General features: G+C 40.0%; 1 protein-coding gene across 3 annotated transcripts in view; it reads right to left on the bottom strand.

Moving 5' to 3' along the window:
• Nucleotides 1–12,426, bottom strand: part of LOC129714210 (WD repeat-containing protein 7) — a 546,583-nt gene that overhangs the window by 375,062 nt on the left and 159,095 nt on the right. For 2 of the 3 annotated variants that reach the window (XM_055663850.1, XM_055663908.1), the window contains 2 exons: nt 6,852–6,970; nt 5,825–5,948 (listed from right to left, as the gene is read on the bottom strand). In XM_055663850.1, the coding sequence (XP_055519825.1) occupies nt 5,825–5,948; nt 6,852–6,970 (243 nt within the window). Of the gene's footprint in view, nt 1–5,824; nt 5,949–6,851; nt 6,971–9,517; nt 9,587–12,426 lie in introns of all 3 variants that reach the window. The other variant, XM_055663773.1, reaches the window with a different exon arrangement.

Genomic DNA, 12,426 nt, shown 5'->3' with positions numbered 1-12,426 from the left:
CAAGATATGCAATGAGGCATTACAATGTTAGACAAAATTTAATGCAGGCAAATGTAATGTTCTACATAATTAAATAAATTATAGATATAGATGATAGATTATCTAGAGATTGAGAACATTTAAATCCAAGTATGTCCAACAAATTCAGTGTGGCAATCATAGCAAAGAATACCTGTCAGTGAAAGCAATGATTAACTTTACAGTAGCGTCATCAGAGCTCATCTTGAATAAAATGACCAATTCTGGTTGCTAAGGAACAAGAGAGGCATTTAAGCATTAAGGCAGTGAACAGACACAATGTATGTATGACCTTTAACTTCAGGGATAGTTGCTTTTGTGAATGAGAAAACCTGAATTCTTCAGCCTACAAGTCGGCTGAGTGAGGATTTTATAGACTTTGGTAAGGTAATCAAGGGTGTAATAACATATTAATCAAGAATATCACTTTAAATTAAATGGTGGGATTGGAGTTGGGGAACAAAAGGCACAGGTAAGGGAATGTACTTAGCACCATTGATACCAAGTGAACTCTTCAGAAAGTGATCATATGGAATAAATTTGTGAAAGATGATGGAAAGAAAAATCCTTTGCATCTTTTAAGAAACAATTGAGCTTTGTGACTGGTACAATGTAAACAATAAAAGCATCTCGTGCATAGGGCAAATCCTTAGCCTCAGTTTCAACTTTACTGGATAGATGCAGCACAGAACCATCAAAAAAACAAAGCAGTTGTATCTCATACTTTCTGCTACTTGATATTGCAGAAGGGAATTAGATTTTGTTAAAAAGTGGACTCATAAATATTGCAGGAGGAAAATCCATGATATGTTATTTTACATGTTCTGATGGAATGCTGAATTGCATTGTCTTGCCTTGAATTCAATATTTCCATGCAATACCAATCTAATGACAAGCAGTCTTCTGATTTTCCCCTTAATTAATCAGCTGGGTAATGAAAAAGCAAACGAAATAAATCAGATACTTCTCAGCTTGCTCCAAATGGCACAACTATCATCCCAACTCTTAAAATGATACTCCAGATCTACTTCATGGCTCAAACACACAACCAAGCTAATGTCATACAGTCATCCTGGTTCAGTCACTTAAATAGATGCAATAAATGAAATAGTCGGCCTATACGACAGATGCCCACCCTTAAGTGTCCTAAAGATGATAGAACTGAGTCATCTTCCTGAACTGTTGTCGCCCCTGTGGTTAGTTGACCCCACGACTGGTACCTAAAAAGTACAACGACTTTGACCTAACAGCAGTACTGGAATGGAAAAACAATTACGATTCAGGCTGGTATGTGATTTGGGGAGAGGGGAACGTGCAAGGAATGGTAGTCATACGTTTGACAGAACTGTTGAAAAGTAGTCTTGGAGAGTTACTACAATACATATTATAGATGGAACTTGCTGAAAACACAGTCCAAGAGTGATGAAAGTGTGCATGCTTTGGGAACTGCACTCACCCAGACAAATATGAAGCATTCTATAATACCTCCGATTTCTGTTTTGTCATCAGTGTCTTAAAAGTTTGGAGGAGTCAGGTGGCAAGTGACTTGCACGAGAATACCCAGAATCTGAGCAAGTCTTAACACCTCAGTATTTATAAGGTTGGTCCAATAATCCTTCACCTACGGCAGAGATGGAGAAATTGAGAGTAACAGATGGCATCCTTGCAAGAAGGGAGGAGATGTTGTCAAGGTAGCTGTGAGAGTCAGTGGGTCAATAGTCAATAGTCTAGCCCCTGATGTAGACAGAGAGATCAAGAAGGGGGGGGGGGGGGTGTTGGGGGGGAAAGAGGCGTCAGAGATGTGTGGAAAATCACTGGTAATGCACCCACATAAAAACAAAATTTCAAAAGATTCACTCTTGAACTGCACCAAAATCACTTTGAATAACTTGAGGCACACAATTGCAATGCATAGAAATGATACAAGTAATTTTCTTCATTATAACATATACAGTTGTTCCTGATTATTTAGGATTATTTTATTCATATAAAAGGCAGAGGGATCCCAACGCCATCTCAGCAATACTCCCGAATCTGCAGTGATGTATCCAAACTGTTCTAAGCTGCAACAATTACATCCAATTAACATTGGACATTATCCAAATACATTGTGTTCACAAAAAAGTAGAAGCAATCTAATACAGCCACTCATCTCCACATTAGTGTGTTCTAATTATTAGAGTCAAGAATGTTTAATTGTCCTGTGTACTGAAAATGGAACAATGAAAATGGAACAATTAAGGAAAATAAAAGGGCATCCTTCTGCTATGCAGCATTTAACTCACTCAGCAATGCTCATTTTGGCTTCCAAGTCATTAGCTCATTGATACCTTGGCACAAACACCTTGGACAAAAGAACTCAATGTCAGTGATGGCAAATTGCCACTCAGGATATTAAGACAGCACTGCAGCCAGAGTGACATCAAATGGATCTTGTAAAATTGAAATTGTTGAACCTAAAGCTTTTCACTGGTTGAAATTATTCCTCACAGAATGTAAGGTAACTGATTATCCAAGAGCCAGGACATCGATGAAGGACAGTGTCCTAGGCATCAGCAACTTTATCAATGACTTTTTCCATCATAAGTGGTGGCAAACATCACTGAAAACAAAATGTTCAGGTCTGTTTTCAATTCTTCAAATAATGAAGCATTCTACACCCATCTGAAACAAGAGCTAAACAGTATCCACGCCCAGCCTGTAAGGTAGTAAGTAACATTCACCTCACTAAAGTGACGGAAAGGGCATCTGCAAAGATGCCTCCTACTGCCATTCAATAACATTACCAGTATTGAATCCCTGACTTTCAACTTTCTTGGTATCATGGTTGCCAAAAAGCAAACAAGGACCAGACACAAAAATACTGAGGTTATAAATGTAGCTCAGAAGTCAGCCTTCAATTTAGGAGTGTGATGGGATATTCTTCATTTGACTACAGCTCCGACAATCCTAAAGCTATTCAACACCATTGAACACAAAGTCTATTTGATTGCCATTGACCCACCACCTTAATCAACTAATCCTTCCACAGCAGCATAGTGTAATTTTACACAGCGTAGTAACAGCCCTTCAACCCTACACTCCCATACTGGGCAAGTTACCAAGTTGAATGACCTACTTGCCTTTGACCCATATCCCTTTAAACAATTCCTATCCATGTACCCATCCAAGTGTCATTCAAGCATTGTAATTGTACCCACCACTACCACCTCCTCTGGCAATTCATTCCAAGTTCACATCACCCTGTTATGCTATGACGGTGAGCAATGAGGGTACTTCAGCAGACATTGTCTACATGGATTTTAATAAGGCATATGATATAGTTTCTCATGGTATACTGATCCACAAGATTAAGAGGCATGGGTTTTCTCCGGCTGCTCCGGGGTCCTCCCACATTCTAAAGACATGCGAATTTGTATATTAATTGACTTCTACAAATTGCTCCTGGTGTGCAGGATAGAATTAGCGATCATTGGTTGTCGTGGACTCGGTGGGCTGAAGGACCTGTTTCCATGCTTTATCTTTAAACTAAACTTAACTAATCTATCCACTTTTTCTGTGCCCCTCATGACTTTGAAGCCACCCACTTTGCAAAAACAGGAAGGCAGATTATTATCTAAATGGTGTCAAATTGAGAAAAAGGGAAGTACAACGAGATCTGGGGGTCCTTGTTCATCAGTCAATGAAAATAAGCATGCACGAACTGCAGGCAGTGAAGAAAGCTAATGGCATGTTGGGCTTCATAACAAGAGGAGTTGAGTGTAGGAGAAAAGCGGTCCTTCTGCAGTTGTACAGGGCCCTATTGAGACCACACCTGGAGGATTGTGTGCAGTTTTGGTCTCCAAATTTGAGGAAGGATGTTTTTGCTATTGATGGAATGCAATGAAAGTAGGTTTACAAGGTTAATTCCCATGATGGCGGGACTGTCATATGCAGAGGGAATGGAGTGGCTAGGCTTGTACACTCTAGAATTTAGAAGGATGAGAGGCGTTCTTATTGAAACATATAAGATTATTAAGGGTTTGGACACGGTAGAGGCAGGAAACATGTTCCCAGTTGGGGGAGTCCAGAACCAGGGGCCACAGTTTAAGAATAAGGGGTAAGCCATTTAGAACGGAGATGAGGAAACACTTTGTCACACCGAGAGTTGTGAGTCCGTGGAATTCTCAGCCTCAGAGGGCGGTGGAGGCCGGTTCGCCGTATATTTTCAAGAGAGAGCTAGATAGGGCTCTTAAAGATAGCGGTCAGGGGATGTGGGGCGAAGGCAGGAACGTGGTACTGATTGGGGATGATCAGCCACGATCACATTGAATGACGGTGCTGGCTCGATGCACCAAATGGCCTCCTCCTGCACCTATTGTCTATTTTATATTTCTTCACACTGTATTTGAGTTTGTCTTGATTGTATTTATCGACAGTATTATGTGATTTGATTGGATAACATGCAAAAACACAGCTTTTCACTGTACCTCAGTACACATGGCAATAATAAACCTAAACTAATGACATTCATTAGTCTGAAACCAGTTTGTAAGTGCAATAATTTAGAGCAGTTGTTCCCAATCTGGATTCATAACACTCGGTTCGCATATCATTCCCACCTTGTGAAGGGCTGGTGGGGTACCAGTAATTGCAGGGGCTGTCAAAGTATACAGAGGGATATAGAACAGCTGCAGAAATGGGCGGATGGCGTTTAATCCAAGCAACTGTGAGATTTTGCACTTTGGAAGTTAATAGAATGGTAAAAAGGCGCAGGTATGTTTGCTTTCATCGATTTTGGCATTGAGTATAAGAAACAGGAAGTTATGATGCAGCTTTGTAGGAATTTGATTTGGCCACATTAGGTGGATTAGGGGCAGTTCTGGTCAAACCAGACCAGGAAAGATGTGGAGGCTTTGGAGAGGGCACAAAAAAGATTTACCAGAATGATGCCTAGATTAGAGGGTATCAACTATAAGGAGAGGTGCTCAACACTTTTTTTAAAAAAAATGACACAGGGGGAGTGGATGTGAAAGTGGAATAGAACTTGTCTGAACGGGTGATCGATCGTGGATTCGGGCTAAAGGGCCCGTTTCCATGCTGTATCTTTAAATCAATCAATTGACATTAAGGCCATATACTTTTAGGAATTGGAGCCATGTAGGGAATTTCCCACTGGATCATTTGACGACAAAAACATTTTTCAAGCCCTGAAGGTTTAAAAAAAACGATCATGAGCACATTCCGAGGACCGAATAACTTTTTTTGTTTATACATAGAATGTTGTTTTTGACAAAGGCAGTGTGTGCTGAAATCTCTCATATTTTTCTTTTAAGACATATGACTAGGGCAGCCAGCATATCAAGTATATTTTTATTATTTACTTTTCCTTTGTGAACTTACTAATTGAATTACCTCAATATAATTAAAGGTTCAGAAACCCCTGCAATTACTGGTACCCCACCAGTCCTGTTATGAATCCAGATTGGGAACAACTGCTCTAAATTATTGCACTTGCAAACTGGTTTCAGACTAATGAATGTCCTACCATTAGCTGCGGTGCAGTCCCAATCTCCCAACCTAACCCATTGCAGACCCTACATTTCTTTTATTTGTACTTTGTCTGTAACTTAACGATAGAACACTACATTCTGCACTCCGGTATTTTTCTCCTTGTGCTTGAGTATGGATTGATTGTACTTATGTAGCATACGATTTGACTGGTTAGCACACAAACAACATTTTTTACCGAATCCCGGTACACATGACAATAAAAAAAACAATACCAAGAATCTACCTAATTAAAACATACCAAGTGGACACTTACGTGACATAACGTTATCGACATATTGTGGCAAGTATGGTGCCCAAATGTCTATAGTTTCTTTTCGTCCGTCCTTCTCAATTCTGCGAAGCTCTGCTAACAGTAAAGCTTGAGCAGCTTCTCTCACCTGTTGCAGAAAGGTAATTGAAACGTTAGGATTTTAGTGTAAGATTATGGACAATAAATCGTAAATCAAAATTAAATGCAAAAACCCGTAAGTTTTAACCAATGTTGACTCATTTCAACAAGAATGAAAGTGATCAATCACTCACTCTAATCTCAAAAGTAAGTATAGGCTTTCTATAAATAAAAGCATGTCTCTGACACCAGGCATCCAATATTATTGTCATCTATGACCTCGATCAGTTTATCAATTACATAACTCTTCTGGTCGCCCCATTACAGTTCTAGTCATTCTATTACAGGAAGGATGCAGAGGCATTGGAAATGGTGGTGAGAAGTTTACCGGAAAGATGCTTAGATTCGGGGAGGGGGGGGTAGTAAGTAGCTCCAGGGAGAAGTTGGACAGACTTGGATTGTTTTCTCTGGAACACCAGAGATTGCGGGCAGACTTGAAGATGAAACATAATGTCATTAAATAACTTTGCAAACTTAACGGCTAATAAATCCCCACGCTCTTAAGACATATATCATAGGCTGCTCCTTTAATTCGAAAGGAAAGAATGCATGATTCTAAACATTTCAGATTCAGATTCAGATTCAATTTTAATTGTCATTGTCAGTGTACAATACAGAGACAACGAAATGCATTTAGCATCTCCCTGGAACAGCGACATAGCAAACGATTTGAATAAATAATAATAAGTGTCCGGGGGGGGGGGGGGGGGGGGGGGGGGGGGGGGGGGGGGGGGGGGGGGGGGGGGGGGGGGGGGGTGGGGGGGTGATTGGCAGTCACCGAGGTACGTTGTTGAGTAGAGTGACAGCCGCCGCAACATTTCTCGAAGCAGCTTTTTCATCATTGAATCAGCTGGGCACATTAAACTGAAAGCATCTTTAAATAGTTATTTACCTCTAAACACCGATCTTGCCATCTGCGGGCTAACATCTCTAAAAGTGGAGGTCTAAAGTTGTTCTGTCCAAGGTGATCGGGAAGCATGACACAATGCATGGCTGCAAGTTGACTCCAGCCTATAGAAGCAGAGCAAGTGCATTGTTTATGATAGAAATAAGACACATTGACAATTGATCTAAGCTACAGCACAGTTACTTGACTGGTACACATTTCACTCAAAATCGGATATCAGTAATTATATTCAGCTGAAATTACTTTTGCCTTGATCATCATTAACATTTGTTATCTCTAGAAAAAGATACCAAAACACTCTTGCGATAACATTTTTTTTCAAACCCATAGCATTTTTCATGCAAATATGTCAATGACTCTTTTAATGCAAAAATGTCAATTAAAAATTAAAAGTCAGTAACATTTTAAAACCATAACAGAAAAAGGATGAAAACAAACCAACTGCAGAGATACAATGGTGACCAACTTCAAATACAAATCGAATAACATGTAAAATAAGAAATTGGTTCATCTAGTCACACTTTAGTAGTCTTGTTAAGTGTGACAAATAAATTTGGTAAAATTTTCAAGACAGTAAACGGATAATTTGGATAAAATATTCCACAGGGACTATGAAACATTATTCAGCTATCACTGATATGCTCAGTTTTTCATACAATGCCCTCCTTAATGTCTGGGTCTAAGACCCATAATTTATTTATTTGCCTCCGAACGCCACAATTTTTAGATTTGTGATAGAAAAAAAATCATCAGTGGTTAAAGTGCTCATTGTCAGATATTAATAAAGGCCATTTTTATACATTTTGGTTTCACCATGTAGAAATTATAGCAATGTTTATACATAGTCCCCAGGGCACCATAATGTTTGGGACACAGCAATATCATGTAAACGAAAGTAGTCATGTTTAGTATGTTGTTGCATGTTGCATGGTGTTTGCATGCAATGACTGCTTGAAGTCTGCGATTCATGGACATCATCAGTTGGTGGGTGTCTTCTCTGGTGATGCTCTGCCAGGCCTGCATTGCAGCCATCTTTAGCTTATGCTTGTTTTGGGGGCTCGTACCCTTCAGTTTTCTCTTCAGCATGTAAAGGCATGCTCAATTGGGTGATTGACTTTGACATTCAGGAATTGACCATTTTTAGCTTTGAAAAACTCCTTTGTTGCTTTCGCAGTATGTTTGGGATCATTGCCTTGCCACCGGCCAATGAGTTTTGAGGCGTTTGTTGAACTTGAGCAGATAGGATGTGTCTATACACTTCAGAATTATGCTACTACCATCAGCAGTTGTATCATCAATGAAGATAAGTGAGTCAGTACCTTTAGCAGCCACACATGCCCAGGCCATAACACCCCCACCACCGTGTTTCACAGATGAGGTGGTATGCTTTGGATCTTGGGCAGTTCCTTCTCTCCTCTATACTTTGCTCATGCCATCACTCTGATATAAGTTTGTCTCATCTGTCCACAAGTCCTTTTTCCTGAACTGTGGTTGCTCTATTAAGTACTTCTTGGCAAACTGTAATCTGGCCATCTTTTGGGGAGTCTGCACCCCGGGGGCATGAACATCGAATTCTCCCAATTCTGTTAGTCCTTGCTGTCTCCTCCCCTTCCTCAGCTCCCCTGCTGTCTCCTCCCACCCTCCAGCCTTCTGGCTACTCCTCCTTTTCCCTTTCTTGTCCCCACCCACCCCCATCCCCGATCAGTTTGAAGAAGGGTTTCGGCCCGAAACGTTGCCTATTTCCTTCGCTCCATAGATGCTGCTGCACCCGCTGAGTTTCTCCAGCTTTTCTGTGTAACCATCTGGCCATCCTATTTGGCAAACCAGTGGTTTGCATCTTGCAGTGTAGCCTCTGTATTTCTGTCATTAAGTCTTCTACAGACAATGGTCATTGACAAATCCACACCTAACTCCTGAAGAGTGTTTCTGATCTGTCGGACAGGTGTTTAGGGATTTTTCTTTATTATAAAGAGAATTCTTCTGTCATCAGCTGTGGAGTCTTCCTTGGCCTGCCAGCCCCTTTGCGATTAGTAAGCTCACCGGTGCTCTCTTTCTTCTTAATGATGTTCCAAACAGTTGATTTTGCTTAGCCTAATGATGTCTCTAACAGTTTTATTCTTGTTCCTCAGTCTCATAATGGCGTCTTTGACTTTCATTGGCACAACTTTGGTCCTCATGTTGATAAACAGCAATAAAAGTTTTCAACGGTGATGGAAAGACTGGAGGAAAGACTAGGTGCTGAGAGTTCTTTTATATCTGCATTAAGGAGGCAATCAAACACATCTGAGCAATTACAAATGCATGTGAGTCCATGTGTCCCAAACATTGTGGTGCCCTGAAATGGGGGGGGACTATGTATAAACACTGCTGTAATTTCCACATGGTGAAACCAAAATGTATAAAAATGGCCTTTAATAAAATCTGACAATGTGCACTTTAACACATATGTTTTTTTATATTACAAATCTTAAATTGTTGAGTACAGAGGCAAATAAATAAATGATGGGTTTTGGTCCCAAACATTATGGAGGGCACTGTATTGTACTGCAAGAATACCAAGCAAATTCTGTTCTTCATGACTGCACTTACCGGTAAGTGGATAATGTTGCATTAAAAATAACTACTGAAATTAAATTTAGGGAGGAGAATACCTTCATTGACTGAGGGGCAGCTATGTAAAACAGTGCCAGAGCAGTCAGCCTCAGTGGCAGCAACAGCAGCTTGCAGAGGAAAAAAGTGGACAGAAAAGAGAAGAAGCAGAGTAACTTTTAGAGGACAAAATAAAAATAATAGCATTAATAAGAATGGAAAGTAAAACTGTAAAGCTGTATTAATATGTGTTTTATCCAAGGTTGTGTAAAAGTTACATTGAGTAGAACCACAGGCCCTTCAATTTAAAAACACACAAAATATATATATTTTTTAAATTCACATAAATCATGCCTGGAACAACACAGGATTGGAAAAATATTTACGGCCTCTACAAAAGTAATTCATATTGTAATTTTACGTTTTATGATCATACAATCATGCCACACAGCAAAGAAAGGGCTCTTCGGCTCACCTCATCCATCCCAATTTTGGTGCCCATTTATGCTCGTTGCAATGGCCTGCGTTAGGCCTAGATTTCCTTATGCTTTCCCTATACAAGTACTTGTTCAAATGCCTTAAATGTCATAATTACCTCCTCTAATAGCTATTCTCTATATTCACCCCCTCCCTCAATGCATCTCTCAGATCTCTTTTGCAATTCTCCCTCCCACCTTAAACCCGTGCCCGCTAGTTCTAGATTCCATTGCACTGGGACAAAGATTGCAATTATCTATTCTGTCGATGGACTTCGTAATTTAAAAAACCTCTATTAGGTCATCCCTTGCCTTCTACATTCCGGTGAGAATAAACTCATGCTGTCCAATCTGTCCTTATAACTACAACCGTCAAGAATATGTTATTGTCGTATGTAACAAAATGAAACTTACTTGCAGACACATTTTGGTGAATCTCCTCTGCACTCAAGAGTGTTTAATTATCATATGCACCGGGAACAAAGCAATTACTTTTTATTTGCTGCAGCTTTACAGACACATTAACGTACCAACACGACTAATGAATATGCAATAATCAATAATACAATGAATTTCCAGTACAACTAGGTAACCAGACCATAACAGTGCAAAGTGCAACCTATTTCAAGTTTGTGGCAGTTCATTTCTGTGGTAGGATTGTGGTTAACATTGTGCAGTGTGGCTCTCAATGGTTGATGGAGTGTGGTTCAAGAGCCGGATGGTTGATGGAATCTCTCAATTTCTACCATATCCTTCCTGTAGTGTGGAAACTGCATGCAGTCGAACCAATGTTTTATACAGCTGCAATATAGAAACTCAACTCTTGTACTCAATGCCTTGGCCTATGAAGACTGTGCCTTCTGAACTACCATATCCACTCATGTCACTACTTTCAGTGAACTCTGAACTTGCACCCCAAGTTCTCCCTGTGGATCAATTCTCTCAAAGTCCCTGCCATTTACTCTAAACACCTCACCAGAATTTGACCTCCATTAATGCATTACTTGACGCTCATCTTCATTACATTTCATGTGCCACCATTCTGCTCAACTTTCCAGCTGATTTATGACCCACTGTATCCTTAGGCAAACTACTTTGCTATCCACGTCATCATCAATTTTCTGGTTGTTTGCCAAAGTAACAGCCATACCCATACATTATAATATAAATCATGTATATATATTAAAAACCACACTTATTCCCGTGGTAAACCACTTGTTATAGACTGTCAGAAAAACACCCATCCACCATTACCATCTGCCACCTCTCATCCAGTTTGGCAACTCCCATAATGCTCCATAGTCTATCTATGAAAGCTCCAAAACCATACTTGTTCAGTACTGTGTGCAGTTCTGGTCACCCTGCTCCAGGGAGGATATCACTATTGGAAAGGGTGCAAAAGAGATTCACCAGGATGTTACCTGGGCTTGTGCACTTGAGTGAAAGGGAGAGGTCAGTTAGACAGGTACTTGTCTCTTTGGAGCATAAGAGGCAATCATATTAAGGTATACAAGATCATGAGGGACATGGATAAAGTGATTGCTTGCAGTCATATTCCCTGGGTAGTGGAATCCAAAACCTGGCTTAAGGCGAGAGAAGAAAGACTTCAGAGGGACCTCAGAGGGAACATTTTCACTGAGATGGTATTCCATACCTGAAATGAACTGTCAAGATGATACATAGAACAGGCTATAATTATGTATTTTAACATAACAAACAGATATATGGATAGGTAGGATTTAGAGGACTATTGGCAGAATCTAGACAAATGGGGCATGCAAAAAAAGATTGACATGGGCCGAAGGGCTCGTTTCCTCGCTAACAGCTATGATTTTATTACATCTATTTTCTGTTGAAGAATTGAAAATCAGAATATCATTAAATTAATCGAGATTTGAAATTATGATGTTCAGAGAGATTTGGGTGTCCTTAGAAAATACAGAAAGTAAGCATGCAGTAAATTAAATAATTATGGTAGCATACAGAACATTTTTGCACAGGGAAAAATTAGTAAGAAAATCTTGCCACAACTATACAGGATTTTGGTGAGATAGCACTGGACAAATGTACTGTTGTGATCTCCCTGCTTATTACAGGATATATACTTGCCAGATGAACCACAATGAAAGTTCACTGATTAGGATGATGAGCTTGCCTTACGAGTAAGACTGAACAGAAAACGAACGTACATTACAAAGAGAGAGTAAAATATGCAAGGTTCTAAGAGAGCTTCTCAGGGTGAATGCTGAGAGGACTTTTCAACTGTTGGGTGATTTAGGACCAGGAAACATGATCTCATGACCACTTAAGACTGACACGAGGAAGAACCACTTTTCTCCGACCATTGCGTACCTCTGGAATTCCCTACCTCAGAGGGTTATGAATGACAATCACAAGGCATATTAAGTGTTGCAATAGGGTAAGAAAAGAGAGTTAAGAGCACATATAGAGTTAACTGTGATCTTACTGAATAGTGTGGCAGACTCACAGGGCGA

This window comes from Leucoraja erinacea, chromosome 1, assembly GCF_028641065.1.
Source record: "Leucoraja erinacea ecotype New England chromosome 1, Leri_hhj_1, whole genome shotgun sequence".
In the NCBI taxonomy this organism is placed as follows: Eukaryota; Metazoa; Chordata; class Chondrichthyes; order Rajiformes; family Rajidae; genus Leucoraja; species Leucoraja erinaceus.
This window is presented reverse-complemented; position numbering and strand designations above follow the sequence as displayed.